The sequence below is a fragment of the Temnothorax curvispinosus genome, unplaced genomic scaffold (assembly GCF_003070985.1).
Source record: "Temnothorax curvispinosus isolate PA1 unplaced genomic scaffold, ASM307098v1 QBEX01017816.1, whole genome shotgun sequence".
NCBI classification, from domain to species: Eukaryota; Metazoa; Arthropoda; class Insecta; order Hymenoptera; family Formicidae; genus Temnothorax; species Temnothorax curvispinosus.
In genome coordinates, this window is record NW_020227596.1 from 201,738 (window position 1) to 220,183 (window position 18,446).

Here is an 18,446-nt window from a genome sequence, read left to right on the forward strand (position 1 = left end):
CTCTCATCCAGCTTTCTGTCCTCTCGCTTACAGGGCTGGATCGCGGAGCGAATTGTTAGACGCCCCGAGAGATTTGCGATCGAAGTATAAGGTTTTTTTAACATGCGTGGAACCGACTAGGCGAGCGATTTTTAAAGGCCACGCGTCATTAAGGAGGATCCTTTATCCGTCCTTTCAATTTTTTCCGCCTGTTCTTCAACCTTCTTATTTCATTCAACACATCGATGCATCTTAAATGTTCATTAATTTATCGTGCTTGTGATTTTTTTCTTCCAATGCAGCTCGCGCTTCGGAATGCAGCAAATATATGAATGAGAAAAGGGTACACTGGGAACCCGGAGCAATTCTTACAATTAGTTGCGACTTTCGCGAGGTCGATCAAAATTCGTATTAAACTTTAAAGCGAAATTCACTTCGATTGCATCTCGAATTCGGTCGGATTCGTTGCCCGATTTACGTCGTCGCCACGTGGATTTCGTTCTTCCGAACGGCCCTGGCGACGACGACGGTAGGTCGGCCGGCGCTCTCACACCTGCGTGCGAGAGCAGCGGTCCCGCTTTACCTGCCTCTGCGATTCAAAAGAAGTCCTTTCTGTGTCGTCACTCCTCAACCCTCCTCCCCCGCTGGGTCCCCGGCCCTGGCAGCACCTTTTTCCCCTCCCTTGTCTTCCCTGCGTCTCGCGCGCTCCCCGTCATTTCCCCGGTTTTTCTTTTCACTTCGCTCTCCCTCTTCTTCCCCTGGCCTTCCTTTCCGCGCTCCCTTTTTTTCCGGGCACGTCGTTATCTACTCGTTTAACTCCACCGCTCGTGGTCTACCTCGAATCAAGTATCACGTGCACCTAATGGCGCGGATTTAAAACGCGCCGCGCGGTCAAAGAACGGCGGGGCCCGAGCCTGGTGAGGGGAGAATCATCGGCAGCCGGTCATTGGCTATTTAATGCCATTTTGGTATTTTTATATACTCGCGCATACTTTAGCATACATCTAATTTACATTTAGATATAATATGGTAATGCATCCGTTAATTACATCTGTGGTTATCGTATTAATTTTATTAAAAGAATTTTCGGTCCTTTGACGGCAGCGCCCGACTAGGCTCCCTGTATCACGCCGCCGAAGACGAGAGGGAAGGAGGACGGCGATTTTACGTTTTGCCCTAAATGAAAACCCGAGATATCGTCGCAACATGGATACTTATACGTATTTATTATGTATCCAGCAGCATGTACGCGTGCATTTGTGTTAACGCACACGCACGGTGCATACGGTATTAGTTACGACTGATCGACGGCTCTGCCGCGCAACTCGCTTGTCACGGGAGGGGGAGAGGGGTGGCTCGCGCGGAAGGGAAACGGAGTACGCCGGGATGGATAAACGGGGTAGGGCGGGGGTTGGCGTCGTTGGCGATGGAGGTTAGACCAGGAAACAAAGCGCGCAATCGGAACGTTAATTACATTAAAATGAATCGGAGATCGGACTGATCGAAATTGTCTTGCGTCGGCGCCGGACGATCGCAACAGCAAATGCGGAATCCAATTTTCCAAGTTAGATCACGATAGACCGCAATATCTCTCACCGCTGAAGAAAACATTCCTCTAAACGTCTAAACGGATCTTCTTCCGAATCGAATCGAGAGACGCCTCGACCCAGATTCGCGGTACGGACACGACGAAATTCGGCGAATGTCTTTCTGACACCGTTTCATCGTGGAATTGGCGGGGCCGATTAATAGAAACGTCGAATTCCCTTCGACGCATATCGAACGCAAAAAGACAAATGCGAACCGCTCCGACTTCCATTATCGATAGCGCTGGCTAAAATACAAACAGCTTATCATCGGCGTTACACGGACCGCGCGTTACCCTTCTCCCGCAATCGTTATCGTTCGCGTGTAAAAGTAGCGCGGACATCTAACTGCAATTTGCGAAAAACCGCCCGCGCGAATTAACGCTCTCGTGTACTTAATCCACGCGACGCGGCGCGATAGGCGCGCGCTCTCTTTCTCTTTCTCTCTTTATCTTTCGCCGTCGCTATTTTCCTCCCAACCAGCGTGCCGCCCGGGACAGTTTCATTAATGCGCGCGAGTATGTGCAAATTCATGCTGATCCTTCGTTCGCGCCTAATGAATCGCCCGGAATATTGTCGCGGGCCTTTGACAACGATACCAAAGGATACCTGCCTGTTTCTCGATAACAACAATACGCGCGAGCATTTATTGTATAATATTTTAAATTCTCAGAGTTTTCATTATAGGTAACTCTCATAATCCCCCGGCCTTTATGCGTCGGCAACATACATTGAACATTTTTATAAAACATAATTTATACTGAATTTAATCAGATTCCACATGAAAATGCTATGACTCTGCGAATCGGAAATTCACAATCAAGAAGAGGAAAAAAAAGAAGACTATGTGAATGACCATGTCGAGAGACATTAAATCTTGATTAATATCCAGGGATGCACTTGGAAAAAAATGTATAATTTTCTTGACTTAGAAAAAAAATCCTGGATTACCTGCGAATATTTCTCAACCGGTCATTCATCGGTCTGCTCCACTCCATTTTATTCGCGTGTATCAATTAGATCCGCTTTTTTCCGCGCTGATAACATCGCGAAACAGGCCCGGCCAGGCGGACGGACCGACCAGCCTCAATAAATTCTCGTTCCGAAAAACCTACGGGCATCGTGCTGTAATTAGCATGCGTGCGACAAATGAAAAATGATTGCGCTGCCGCAGGTACGCAAACGCGCGCGTGCACTCGTACTTTCATATCTTGCGCGCTGAATGCACTCGCGCCATTTTTCGTTAACGCCACGTTTCTCGATTGACATGACAAACCGCAACGTACGGTATTTACCGGAACGTTTCCGCTATTACGGTCGCTATTGATTCCTTTGATCGTTAGCGCAGGTCCCGTGACGCGTATAAAAAAAATGTTATAAAATTTATTGCTTAATTGCGAATATCTATTTCTGTTATCTTGATATCCCCGTGCGCAAATTTCCTTTTTTTTTTTGTTTCTCGCACATTTTTCGTTGATTCCCTGTACGCTTTCGGGATTAGTTACGCGCGGAATATGAGTATCGACATTATCGAGCGGTTTTGTCAAAGGACACCAGGGCGACGTCGGGACAAATACGTTTCGAAGCACGACGATCACGCTATTTATTATTCAGTGGGTGGAAAAGGCTCGCCCTCCCCTGCGTGTATTTCGATCGCAGATAAACCTACCCGCGAGCGTAATGCGGGCTTTACTTTGGCGATTAGGTGCTTTTCCATGAGCACGCTCGATTTGTTGAGTGGTCGAACCCACAAAGGAAATAATTTGTGTTCTAAAAATAAATCTCATAAATTAACAAAAAGAGAGAGAGAGAGAGAGAGAGAGAGAGAAGCCCCCTTCTGGCCCTCCTTCGGGGAAGTCCCGTCCCCCCGACTTTCTTTGTGCATTTAAAGCGTGAAATTAATTCGTAATACCTAATGAGCGAGTTTTCTGCGAGAAGATTATTGGTTACTCGTAATAATCGGATCTCTGGATTTCAGATCTCTCATGGTTCGCGCAAGAAGAGTGCCGATTTTCTTGAATAGAACGCACGATCATTAAAAATATTAAAATCGCATTTAACCGCCGCACGATGGCTATTATTAACCTCAAAAGCGGCTTGTCAACGCGCGGCCGGCATAAATGCCACCTAATATCTCGGCAATGATAAATGTGTCGGACATCTTCCTCTTTTTCGTCGGGACGACGCGCATAAAACGTTCTCTCAAAGGGAGACCAAAGCGTTCCGCCGGATTCCGAGCAAATCTACCGCGTTTGCTCAAGCCCGCGCGCGCGCACGCTGCACTTAGCTTGTTGTATTTAATTACGAACGACGCAGTTTACGCGAATGTCTTCATTTGCACGTACGGTCGATCCGCGAATAATGCGATTTCTCGTTACAAGTCCACGAATTTATGCTCGCAGTAAATGTGACTTAATTCTTTTTTCTTAGATTTATGCAGAAATATGGAGATGCACGGAGTATAAGAGCGATAGTCTTATATATCCGTAAATTATGTAAATATCGTAGTATATTCTATGCGGACAACGCGTATAATGGCTCCTCTTTTCCATTGTCATCGAAGTGAAGTTCTCCTATTCAAAGAAACGGAACTTAATTTACAGATATATTCTTAGCGTTACGGTATTGTCCCGCTCGCGCTTTCTCTCGATTACCAATTCATTGGCGAGTTTCAACTCTATCTCTCGTACGAACTTAATTGGATTCTATCCTGTTTCTGCGCGATTTCTTAATCGTCAGTCTAATTAAATTCGTAATTTACCTAGAATTATGAGGAAACATGTTATTACATCGGTTCAACCACTGAATTCGATTAACTGATTAATTATCATCGTAGATCAGGTGACTGGTGTAGCAAAACGATCGAGCCGGGAGCACTTCCCGATCGAGTCGATCGTGGTCCTCCGATTGGCCGAGGGTCTTTCTCTCTCTCTCTCTCTCTTCAAATCCATCTATCCATCCATCCGTCCGGGGAACATCGTTAGATCACACACAAGGGCCTGTTCAAATATCATTACCCGGTTTGCTGCGGAGTCAAACGCGAATATCGCGAAATCGCGCAAATATTTCATGAATCAGCCTCTACCATCGCGCGTACGCGCTGCCACCGCCAGCAGCGTAACCACCTTCTGCGGTATTCTCTTAATTTCCCCCGTGAAATCGCTGTCAAGTTGAACGGATTAATTCCTCTCTATTTGCCGCGGCTATCCGCCCCTCTCTTCCCCCTTGTCCACTTTCTGCTCCCCTCCCGCGCCTCTCCTCGCGTAATCTTGTCGGAATTGTAACGAACGGTATTGATTTAATGGCCGAATTATGCTTCGATTAAACTGTCGCTCAAATATCTTCAGCTGTTTGCATACAATCTTAATGTAAGATCCCGGTTGATACTTTACACTCCTTTCTTTCTTTGTCACAAACTTGTGCTTTCTCGAAAAAGTTCGAGGGTTCGAAGTTCGAGTCATCTAAATTACTTTGTATACCTATATGTATGTATATATAGTTTAATCCCCGGATGATAATAACAATAATAATATTGAAGGAGGAAATAAATGCGCGAATTCTCATGCTGATCGAAGCATGCTGCAGTCGTTCAAGTCTTAGTCGAGAGTGAGGATGGTCGCGTTTAATCAGTCGGTCGACTATTGCGACTGTGGTCTGTGGTAACTTGCGAACTAATCGTTTTGAATATTATCACGATAATCGTCGTCACGACGCCTTCTTTCTTTCCGCTGGCAATCTTGCCGTCCACTCGTTAACGCGCGCCTCGGCCATGAAAACTGTTCTCATCATCGTCGTCGTAGAAAACTTTTCTACTGGCGAAAATTACAATAATTACGAATCGGTGCCACGGCTGTGCGCACCCCCGTATTCACACGTATAGGTACATGCAAGCTTTAGTGCGTCCTACAAAAGGCGCGTCGACACGCGATTCTGACTCGCATTAACGCACCACTCGAACCCGCGGCATTATCTGATCTTTCTGAGGAGTTTTATAAATATACGTATGATATACGTATGCGATATCTCAAATTTGTAATACTACAGTACAGAAAAAAAAAATTAACGTAACATTCTAATGACCGGATGCCGTGTATTCGATAGCGCTCTATAAATTCATAAGAACTTGTTGTTTCGGAAAATGCAACGATTCTCAAGGCACCTCGTCGCGCCTTCTATTCTTACGATCTACGGAGTCACGCAATTTTGGGATACTAACGCGACCGTTCATCGAACGGTCATCGAACTCAGAAATTACCAAGTTCGAGGAGCGACATGGCGCGACGCGGCGGCTGCTGACCAAGGGCAGGAAATTCCCGACTCGAGCCGCGGTCGAAGCGGGTGGCGGCGGACGAAAGGGTGGCCAGGGGGCCGGGCAGGTGGGGTGGTGAAAATTTCAGCCCGGTGGTTGCCCGAATTAAGCGTCTAATTGTAAAGGCGACATGTGCGAGGGAACCGCCCGCGCCGGCGGGGTGGCGGCGGGAAGTGGTGCGGCGAGCGCGATGGGGGCGAGTAGGTCGGACGGAGGTGAGAAGGTGGCGGGGGGTGAAGGTAGCAATTAACTTCTCCTCGCGAGATTAGAGCGAGATATTACGAGATATCGAGCGACTTAACGGCAACACGCGAGAGACTTCAAAGGCAGTAATAAACTGCCTCTAATGAACCCCTTATCGCCCGGTGCCACCCCTCCATTCCCCGCTCCCGCCCTCTTCTTCGTTTCCCTCAGCACCTCCGGCGACCTACCGTCTACGTACGTGCCTCCCTCGACGCGATGCGGGCTGAATCGAGCGCGGAAAATACGCCGTGTTCTCTTCCGCGCGAACGCGATCGGCAGTCTCTTTCTCCGTTATCTCGTCGTTGTTATTATTATCACTATACTGTTACCCTTGTCACTCTAATGTTACATTGCTATTACTACCGATGTGGATGAAGTATGCTTCGTCACAATTTCGTCACTCTGTTATTTCCTTCTTTACTTTAAGTCGCGCTTATTTCTTTTCAGATTTAAAAAACCTAATGTATATACATACATATATACATCTGTATATATATTAATCCAGAGAGATGATAACTATAATAATACGTAATTACTAATCGTTCTATCATGTTAGTACATTTCGCTGATTAAATTAAATCGGTAATCGGATTGAAAGCATAAGTGGACAATCTTAAGATCATCAACGAAATGTTGTCCGTTCTGGAAAGGGTTGCGAGGGTGTCGGAGCCAGTCTATCTGTCTTTCAGTTCGTCCTCGACTCGTCGGCTCGTCGCCGTCGCTCGTCGCGGCGCTGCGCCGCGCTACGCGGTATGGCGCGTCGCCGGTCTCCGTCAAGCCCAATCATGTTGATTCAACAAAGTACCTACCTACCAAATTGCTGGAATTTGGTATTCGGCCAGAAAGATGGAGGGAGAAGGAGCCATCGGAGCAAGCTAGAGGGCTGGAAGCCGTCTGATTGCACATCTAGGACAAACCAGCATCACGACGATGTCGCTCCAGCGGAAAGCCGAGCGATGATTGGCCGCACACACATTCTCTCTCTTTCTCCCTCCCTCCTCTATTTCTCTCTCTCTCTCTCTGTCATTCCCCTTTTCCTCGATCCCTTCAACCCCTCGTCCGTACGCCCGAAACCCGATGGCGTCGGGGGCTGGGGGTGATTGGACGCATCTCGGTGATTGTGGCACCCACCATCTACCCCCTGTACCCCCTTCTCCCTCTCTCTCTCTCTCTCTCTCTCTCTACCTCTTCCCCCTTCCTTCTCTCACTCTCTCTATCTCTCTCCTTCCGTTCCGTCCACCGCGCCATCCCTCCTACACGGCTGTAAATCGAGTTTACCCTCTTGCCGTGGCTCAGCCCTTCAATCAAACTGATTGAAACATTCCTTGAATCCAAAAGAAACGAACCGCCATCCCTTCTCTCTCGCCTCTCCAACCTCCCCGCTATCTTTCCGAGTCGCACCGCGCTCGCTATCCTCTCCATCCATCTGTCTATCCACTCGGCCCGCGCAGATATATTCGTCGTTCTCTTTTCGACGAGGCGGTTGCAGCAGACGCTGCTCCCGCGCAGGAGACACCCGATGGTGTTTCGAGACAACCGGTTGGTTTCAATTCCGACAGTAGTTTGATTGTAAAGCTGCGCAGGGTATAGAACGCTTAGCGTGATATGATGCATCGAGTGTTCCGTAAGAACGTGCTATTGTTGCCCGAAGCGAGAGTCATACGCGAATGATAGTCTTCTGATATGATCCTATATACATTGATTTGGATTCGTCTGTTAAATGTGATTTTTACATCCTTAAATTCTCTCGAATTGCTTTATTCTCCTAATTCATCTTCCTTTCTGATAATATATTTTCCTCTCTTTGAAATTAATTTTAAGGAACAAACTCTCAAACAGTTTATCGCGTCTCATTTTTCGACGAAAGCAAGCCGATGGGCGCCGGAACGGACGATGTTAGACCCATCCCGAGGATGGGGACGTCTCGTAGTCAAATATTGATACTAGGCCGGACTAAATCGCTCGACTATGCCAACAGATTAGGACGTACGTGCGCCACGGTTGAGTAATAGCAATCGCGCGATAAGGAAAGGACCGACGAAATTGAAATACCAACGTTAGCGTACCGATCGACGCAATCGATAACAAAAATATCTGTCCGTACCTATCAATGCCCTCCCCTTGCTTTTCGCGTCTCCGTGTTGCATAATGATGTTTTAGCGGCGGTATTATGATGAAACGTAGAAACACGAACGGCCGAGCGCGCTTAACTGCAGCGTGAAATGCAAGAAATGTCACTCCTCGTGCGGATATAACCGGTTAGCTGAGTAAAAAAAGGACTGACAGTTCCATTACCTCCGGTACGAGCGCGGCCGGGCCAGGTTGTGCCGATCTATTTCGGGGGGACTAACTAAGTTCAGCGTCTGTTTCTCATTAAATTGCGCTCTGACCTCGAATCATCTAAATTTGGAACGGCCACGCCGATTAGGTGCATATTCATCACGGCGCGGCAATCTCCAAGTCTCGAGCCATTCATCGATAAACGATCAAGGGAGAGATGTGCGTGCTGTGTCGAGCACAATGCGGCAATAATGGGTGAGACAACGCAAAGAAATATCGTTAAATATACCTAAAACACGTCCCATTCTTTCAAGTGTCTTTTGGAGATAAGTCGTCTGGATAAGTGCACACGAGGAAAATATTGTAATTAAATCTTTTTCCTAGAATCTGTATTACTACTACAATATTTATCTTATCCACACGTCAGTACAATTTTTTATTCTTCATATTTATCATATATTTCCGATATATATTTTCATACATATTTTCTACATTCCGATTTTTCTTCGAATTTTAATTTTGTACCTAAATCATGAAGCCTTAAGTTTTTAGATTTACAGGTATATTTAACTATCACAAATGGTGTCCTCATATTTTTTAACAATACGTTGAATAATTGCCATAACTATTGGAGAAAAAAGACGAATATGATTACGAGATATGACGTAAAACGGCAACTTCCTAGTTCCGTGGCTATTTTGCACGAGAGGAATGTTGATTACACGATATTGGCTCCCAGGAATCCCGGCACGGTATAAACGAACGCGCGGCAAGTACCACGATAAATTAGCCATAATGGCCGCGCACAATAACAGTATTTATTATTAATAACGAAGCGTCGGGCGTTGTTATTAGTTTCAAGAAATTAGACGGCGCCGATTCTCTGTCGGCCGCGCGGAGTCGCGCCTGCGCCGGCAAAGCCGGAATATCCGATGTCCTGTGTTGCGCGACGTAATATCTAATTTAATGGAAGCGATAATTTCTGGTTTATTCATGAGTGGCCATCGCTATCAACTCTTCAATGCGATAAGCAGCGATATGCGAAGAAAGCTGCGCTATCGCCCGAATATCGAGGACATTTCCCATGCATATAGAGAAGGATCTTTCTTATTCTCTCTTTTTTTTCTTTTTGTTTAAAAAATTTCTCTGCTATTTTTTTATTTTAAATTCGATATGGGTGGTCCGGCTCAAAAGAAATTAGCAATACGACTCACCGTCTGTAGTCGGCTTTGCAGAGGATCATGCCGCTTTTGGTGTAGCAGGACTGGCCAACCTCTCCCAATACTACGCTGCAACACTGGCACTTCAGGCAGCCAATGTGCCAGTACCGGTCCATCGCTAGCAACAGCCATCTTTCCACTATTTGTACACCGCAGGCGGCGCATTGCCGAAGGCCCGTTGACCCGCTTGGGACACCTTCTTGCTGTAACATCAAGTTTTCATTTTTTGTCATTCATTGAACACTCTGCGACCTTAAATTCATCGCGATTCATAATTTATATTAATTTAAAATTTAGTTAAGGATATACTATGCAGTTTAATTAAGTTGTATTAAGAGTTAACGCTGTTACTACTACTATTACGTTTTCTCGACTTGAGACAGCAAGAGAGATGGCTGGTTACGAAGTTCGAATAAAGAAAACGATGGCAACGTACTTTTCAAAGAGGACGCGCGTAAGAGTTGCCACATACGCCTTAGAAATCGTTTCTAGCCCATTATAAGTAGAAATTCAAGCATCGTGGTAATTAATGCGAAACAGAAAGTCATTAACGGGCACTAAATCATTACGGCGTCTTAAGTGCGCGCTTATTATGAATGCTTACTCGTGATTATGCAAACACACGTAGGCGAACGTAACTCTTGCTCGCGGGACCCACAACTTACTCGCTAATTTCACTTTGTACAACATTGCTCAATACCGTATTGTTGCTAAAAATACTTCAGTTTACCATTAAATCAACGAAACTACGTTGATCTTGTACTCGAAGAGTTTTTCTTAGTCGATTATATTTAAGTAGAAAAATGATACATGTATTTTTATACGTGTGGAGTAAAAGGATCTGTAGAAAGTATGAAAATAATTTCCTCATCTGCGTTATTTATACAAACGTATAAATATATATAAAAAAAGAGATTAAAAACATTTAAACAAGTATCGATTTCAGTACGAGCCGGATGCGCCGTTGCGTTGTTGGAGCTAATAGACTTCTAAATTAAAAGTTCAAGAATTACGCATTCCATATACATGTACTTAATGTGTGTGCTTGTATTTGTTACACTCGCATATTTAATATCTATCGACGTAGTAATTCCGTGGTGTAGGATGACTTTCAAATAGCAATGTCTGCCCGTGCAGTTATGCGAATAGTCGGACACGGTACGCTACGCACAGCAATACCTATTCGACTTGCGTCAGGGAATACGAGAGCGAATGCGTTAATTGCTGTTGTGTTGCGTCGACGAGCATGAGTTTCAAAAAGCGTGTCTCCCGCGCGAAATGGAAAAAAAAAACTTCTCGACTGCGACCCGTACACTTACTTTGATTTCTGTCTTGATGTTGCCGGAGAACCACTTATTCATCCGCGACGTAATCGTGTTGTAGTGATACGGGTATTGGACCTCCATGACGCACTTCACTGTGTGTCTCTCTCCGCGGAGCACGAGGCAGGAAAAGAAACGGAGCGAAAAGAAAAGAGGGAAAAAAAAGGAACACCGACGACGAAAAACCGATCTCGGGCCGCACTCCGGATTCACTCGTCCAATGATATCACTCGACCTCGAACAAGTTCCCGTTGCGATACACTCACTTTCCCCCACCGCGATTTACGGGATTTCAAGGATCCGGAGGTCCTCGGTTCCACGTTGAATTTCACGGTACTATGAAAATCAGAACGGAGCGCCTAGGATCACAGGCGACTATGAGCGATCTTCGCGAAACTCGCCACTTTCGGCGACGCGTATCCTCGCGCAATGCGGTGCGCAGAAAGGGAACGAGAGAAGAAACGAAACGAAGCAAAGCACGGACGGGACCCAACTGGCTGGTGCTACGGGTCCCCGAATGCCTTGCGGGCCTGCGCGGGTTCAGGTACCTTGGGCTCGGGGTAGGGAGAATGTAAAAAGGCGAGTCTAGAAAGTACCCAACCGACGCTGTGAGAGAAGGCGAGATAAAGACAGCGTGAGGGATCGACGAGGCGAGGGGAAGGGGAACAGAGAGAATCGAGAGGGGAGGTGAACGGAGGACCCATTCGTGCGTCAGACAGAGAGAGACCCGACGGCTGGGAAGGGGCGAAAAAGGGGAAGGGGTCTTTTCCATAGCACCGGTTGAGAGAAGAGAATGGAAGGGAAGGGAGAGAAAGAAAAGGAGAGAGAAACAGAGAGAAACAGAGACGGACAGAGATGAGAGAGGGATATATTCTGGGACAGGCTTCCTAAGTGCCGTGAGCCTTACAATGTTGTGTAAAGCGAAAGTTGTGGCAAATTTTCAGATATATTACGTATACTTTTACGGTATACAATGGCAAAAAATTAAAGAAAAGTAACAAATTAAAGAAGCATAAAAAGGAGAAGATATAATATAAAAAAAGAGAAAGAAAACAGGAGAATGAGATATAAAAAGAGGTAGAAAATCGAAGTTCAAGAGTGAAAAGAGACGGAAAACAATGAGATAAACGGAGATCCGTAACGATAGAAACACATAAAGGAGGTAAAGACACAAATACGAAAAACATACGGGACTCGAAGGAAACGAGAGAAAGAGAACGATAGAAGTGAATACAAGGAAGAAGAGAAGAAGAATAACGAATAGAGAAGGTCCACTAGAGAAAGAGAGCTAAAGCGACGCGAGAGAATAAGGACGAGTTCAAGACGGTGACAGAATGCGAGTGGAATCTAAGGGGAGGACGAGATTGAGAAAGTATAAGAAAGAACGACGAAAAGAAGGTATAAAAAAATTTGAAGAATGCATGAATACACTATTAAAGTATCCAAATATCCGAAGAATAAGACTTGAAAATCGAGGCTTGATTATTCAAATCGCAAGAGAAAATACGAATTATGTTGAAAGTTTTATAATTTTAAGACGCGTAAAGAATGAGCATCTTGGTTTTCAAAACGGACACTATTAATATTGGACGATGACTCATCTGTTTCTCTATACACCAGAAATGCAGGAAAGTTGTCGCACTTTTTTCAAAAGAAGAGACATAATTTAAACTTTGATCGTAGCGAATCGAATTTCGTACGTTACAGATGCAGAAATAGCGGAGGAAAGATTAATCGATAAATTATTCAGAAAATAAGAAAATGCAAAAGAGCTTTAACCAGAATATGGTTAAGAAAAGAAAAACTCTGGAGTAGCAATCGCCGAAAAACAGTTTACGAAGTAAAGCAACAGATGTACACGTCTTTAGGCGCTGGAAACCGGAAGACAGGGTACAGTCAACACAGAAAGGTGAATGAAGAATGAAAGTTGGAGAAGCAATGTATACTCTGAAAAAGGCAGAACGTTGTGTGATGCAAGGGTAGGGAAGGGAGGAAAGGGAAAGAGGCAGGTAAAGCATCGAGCAGAAAACTGCAAGAGGGAACCGCGCGGGCCCCTCCGCCCCTATTCAATTATATTTCTCCATCATAAATGCCTATATTGTTACGTTTGTCAATGGCGGGGTAAGTGAGGGTCGGACGGACGGATAATACTGCCGAATTGTACCCTGTGACCCTACGTTATACCGTTCCCAAGTCCTTTATGACGAAGTCGGAGAGCTTCGGAATTTTTCACCACTCTTCGTCTTGGGAACCACCTGTATCGCTACATTTCGTTGTACGAGAAATTAAATTTCAGAGACCTCTCGTGTAATGTGTAATATATACACATAAAAAACTATTAACGAAGCACCGATATTTAAAATAACGTTCCAGAGACGCGCATTATTAATATATAAAATCGCTTCGCGCGAAAATGTGGTACTCACCTTGAGCGTGCAGTTATTGTTGTGATTAACGGGTGGATACGCGGGATGCCCCGGCATGTGAGGATGAGGGTGTCCAGGGTGATGTGGATGATCCTGCATCATTCCGCCACCGCTATGATGATGCCCGTTGCTGCCCATGCCTTGTCCAGGTTGTAGGGTACCGTAGGGGGTGGCGGGATCACCGGCACCACCAGTATGCTGGGGTGAGTGCGGGCTGGGTAAGTCGGGGGTGGTCGTGGTGCCGCCGCCACCGCCACCTCCGCCACCTCCACCGGTCCCATACGCGTGATGCGGCCCGCCGGGCCCCGGATGATGCGGACTGCTCGAGAGCGAGGGATGGTGGGGGTAGGCTGCGGAGTGGCCCGGATGGTGGGGGTTCATACCAGCGGTTAACGCGCTCGCCAGTTTGACCGATGAGAGGGTGGGCTCAGGGAGCCCACCGACGGTTTCCAACGGTGAAACGAAGAAGAGAGGAGCGGCTGTGCGGCGCTCTATTGCGTCCCCGCACCGGCTCTTTTCTTCCGGTACTTGGATGAAACCTGCAACAATAAAATAAAAATAATTTTTAGCTGCTTGATTTTGAGTCTGACGTAAATATCATTGTTTAACGGTAAAAGCTAGTTCAATATATCGATTATCTTTTTCTTTGGTAATAGAATCTTAATTGCTAAATAAATTAATATTACAGAACGGTGATATTTCGAACTTTACTTCCTTTCTCGAACTTGGTCTATCGTTGTCACAATTCTTATCTTGTTTATGGCACGATAAAATTGTCGGACTGAAACGCAAATGCGAGAAAATTTCTTCAACTTTCCGAGAATGCATTAGAATTCATGAAGCAGTCTGACCTATTCTTTGTCAAAGATTGTGAGATCGGCAAGAACGGCACGCCCATCTTAATTAGCAATAATTTTCCTTCTCTAGCTCAGCGGGTGTCAATCGATCTTCCATTCCAAATTTCTATCTTTCTTTAGGACGTCCTTTATTTGTGTGGTCAGCCTTAAGGGCGGAAGGTATCTTCCTTATTCTTTGTAAGATACGTTAGCCCATAACGGTTTTCTCTATAGCACTTAACGACGTATACGTACGCATAATGATTAATGAATAATGAAGGAGGAATAATGATTACATTGTAATGACGAGCGATAATAAATTCGTTGATTCGACAGTCTCGCAAGGACAGAGATGCGTATGTAATATCGAAAAATCTCTTTGTTACGCTAAAGGGATTTTTCGCGCTTCGTTTCGATGAATGCGATTCTAGTGTACGCGGGGAAAGTAAAACTGTCGGGTGTGCGACCTCGGTGGGAGAAAGTAATTAGCGCGCGCGCGCTGAAGCATATATTATTCCACGATGCAGGCGCACATCGGTACATCGGAACACACTCAGGCTCTTAATACGTATTTAATTAAGTATGCCGTGGTAGAGAGCGTAGGAGGACGCGCGGAGGAGGGCGGACGACGGGGGAGTTTATAGTGGATATCAGTATGGGCAACCATAACTCTCGCGCCTCCGCCAGCGAGCAGCGTGCCACTTATACGAGCACCTACCGCGATGGAATTTCATCCTCGCCGTTACCACATAAATCTCCGGCGCATTAATGCCCTTACGGACTCGCCCGCTCCGCGTTTCTGCGTGTCGGCTTCTTCTTAATGCGGTTACTTAGGTGCTGCGCGCGTGTCGCACGGCGCTCCGTTCGCAAGTCGCAACGATTCCAACTGTCGCGTATTATCGCGTCGATATAGATCGAAGGGATCACGGATCGCGAAACGTTAAAATCTCGTGTCAGATTGCGCAGAAAAAGCTGCGGGATTGTCGACGTTGTTGACGAGTAAATCAAAAACACAGAAAGCGCGTTTGCCCGAAATCTAACCAAATCGATGTCATTAAAATATCAGATTCGAGTGTTCGACTCGCCCGTTGACTTGTGATTTCAAGTGCAGATGCCGATGCTCCTCGTCGTTCGTTATCAGCTCGCTCCCACGTGTTTACGAGGCCTGACCTCTCCGGAGACGTTCGCCGTGCTCCTCGCGGAAGCGCGATAGCCGAACGATAACAAGATGATAACGAAGGAATACACCGGTAATTACCGGAATGATAATGACAAGGAGAACGACGAAAGCGCGTAGGTGGGTGGGAGGGAGGAGGGGGAAGGAGGCGAAGGAGGAGAACGGCGGAGGGCGATCGGCTGCGATAGGGATAATTAACGATCGCAATCGTACGAAAATGAGGACAGGGCGAGTGCGACGACGACGATAACGAGCGGTCCAGCGATCTTATTAGCGATAAGCGTCGATAACGAGGACGCCCCGTTCTATACGACAGCGAGCGGAAAGAAAGTCAGCCTAAGGATTAATGGCGATCCTCGCAGTCGGTGAGGGTGGAACGTTACATTCCGGTGGATGACATTCCAACCCCCTGGTGGCTTGCCTGTAAACCATTTCAAGGTCGTCCACGATATTTTTTTTTAATTTTAAACGTTAATTGAACGTGGCTGACACATAATAAAATTAATACAATTTCAAACCAAACAAATAGGACACAAAGCAGCACAGAATTAATTAAGCAAAAAACTAAAGAAGAATGAAAAACATTTAACTCTTCCTTTTCTATTAAAAAGGATTCCCGCCCCTCGATCCGTCGCAGTTTACAGATTCCACGTTCGAATTGAATTTTATGTTTGATCTAGTCAGTTGTAACATACGATTATGCAAGGACGAATTGTTAAGAATTATACTCTATAAGAGGATAGAAAATTCAAGACATAAAAATATTTTTATTGCAACGTTGCAGTTAATCGATTGCATTCAGCTTTGGAATGAATCTGCAAAGACTGTACAATGCTATGTATTGTTACATACCTATACATTGTTTATAAACGCCGCGTTACGGTCAATATATCGATTGTACATGCGGCTTACGTCGCTGTAATTCACTTACTATGCGAAATCGTCGAACTCTCTTTGTCCTTCTCGTCGTTACAACTTTCTTTCTCTCTCTCTCTCTCTCTCTCTCTCTCTCTTTCTCTCTTTCTCTCTTTCTCTCTTTCTCTTTGCCCTGATCGGGTCCTCTCTTTCTCTTTTTCTCTCTCAGTTCCGTCTCCATTGCTTTTAACCTTGAACTCCCTCGTTACCGTATCACGCTCCGTAGCACACGACTCCTAGAAGTTTTAGAGATCCTGGGGGAATCCCATTATGAATTCTACGGATCTACTGGCACTTGTACGAACACAAGATGGTGGTGTAATTGCTCGACCGGATCATTGGGCGCTCTTTTTAAGAGATTTATGATTTTTCTCTCGCTTATTTGTTGATCCTTGTGTGTAATATTTGCCATGTTAAAAGATAATAGCGTGTAATTAGCACAAAGTTAAATAAAAATAAATGAGTTAATTCTTAACGAAACAATCTTTATATTCTATATACATATACCATTAAAATTAAATTGGAAAACATTTACATAATTTTTATAATTATTTGAACTTGAATTTTGCATAATTATTTGACAAGAATCTCAGAAAAATTATCGGTTAACTCCTTCATCGAACAATCGAATAGAATTGATGAAGAAGAAGGGAAGGTTGGAAACTGTCAATAGCGTTGGCGGGCATAATAGACGCGGGCCCGACGGCACGCGTGACGGGCAAAAATTTAATTAGCAAAAGCCCGAAAATTAATTGCGCGCGCCGTCTTATTGTACTCTGCCCTCGTGCCTCGGAGCATTACCCGAGCGCGCACCGTCTATATACACAGGGAATGTAATATTCACAACAGCCTATATCCGAGCTAGCAGTCAGGGTGCCCAACCTCCACCCACCCTCCGTTCTCTTCTTGCACGGTAGGTAGATGCCAGGGCCGAAGACACGAAGGGCGCGTCGCACCACTTGGTCACTAAAAACTATCTAGTCTTTGAACTATATCTAGTCTAGCTTGGACCCTCCTTTGGTTCTTAAAAAAGACTTGGATTTCCTTTACGAATTGCTTATAGATTCTTGAACTTTCCTTTTGTTTCTTCTTGATTCATAAATTGTCTGTTTGTAAGTCTCCCTGGTGTATTAAATCTTTGACTTTCATTTTTCTTGATTTTCTTAAACTATTGAACTGTGTAACTATATTTTCTAGATTGCTGAAATTCGAAATGTATAAAATTTTAAACTTTGCTGTCCTAAATTTCATATCCGTCAACGCTCTCACGCATTAGTAGAATCTTGTTTTTCGATGCGCTGTCGTTAATAAAATTTGAGTTTGACGCAATAAACGCTGTTAGAGCTCCGTTAATTTCGGCGAAATTTGTTCAGGGTTGTAAGGGACCGTGTCGTCGGCCCTGACAGGTGCCTACGCAGCCCTCGGTGCTAAGAGCGATGTACCGTGTGCCAAGGGTTGGTGTTAGTGTCGATGGTACCGTGGTGGTGGTGGTACAGCGGTGGTACCCGTGAGCGTTTAGTCGGAGACGCCGCTACGACGGAGGGATGGGGTGCGCGAGGGGTTAGGGGTGGCGCCGAGGGGGTGCAATATGACATTATTAATTGCTCCACAATGCCACCGGCGTGCAGGCACGGGGGACACGAGGAACCGGGGCTTTCCCCTGGAGCCGACCAATTGCGCGGGCGTCGTGCGGGGGAAATTTCATTAAGTGGATTCTTATAGACGCGGTTTTGAGATTAACAATATGATATGTGCGCATCTTCCTAGCCGTAAGATATTAGATCCGGTTGTTCGGCCTCTATATTGCCGGATGGCTGACTGAAGCTTCTTTACGAACGAAGCGATTGTAATTGCGTCGTCTGCGCGCGATCAATTACGTTCAGTTGTATGTTCCCCTAAATTAACTCCATATTCAAACGTTTTTTTAATTTATAATTCAAGCTTCATCCATAAAAAATGGTAAACGCATTATTTTGACCATTTGCCAAATCCGTTACATGAGATTTTTTCGAAATATTTATTCGTACGATGTAATAAATCAGGGAATGTAGCGCATTCCTGCCTTGAATATAGGAAATATCTGTCAGTATCTTCCAAAGCGCCGAACGAAATGCGCGAAACGCCATGCATTGCGCTGGTCGCGCGCATCTAGT

General features: G+C 45.4%; 1 protein-coding gene across 1 annotated transcript in view; it reads right to left on the bottom strand.

Annotated features, from left to right (window-relative positions):
- Positions 1 to 18,446, bottom strand: part of LOC112467806 (thyroid receptor-interacting protein 6-like) — a 69,400-nt gene that overhangs the window by 16,406 nt on the left and 34,548 nt on the right. Inside the window, exons 3-4 of the mRNA XM_025036626.1 lie at positions 13,366 to 13,904; positions 9,612 to 9,820 (exon numbers count right to left, since the gene is read on the bottom strand). Of these exons, the coding sequence (XP_024892394.1) occupies positions 9,612 to 9,820; positions 13,366 to 13,904 (748 nt within the window). The remainder of the gene's footprint in view (positions 1 to 9,611; positions 9,821 to 13,365; positions 13,905 to 18,446) is intronic.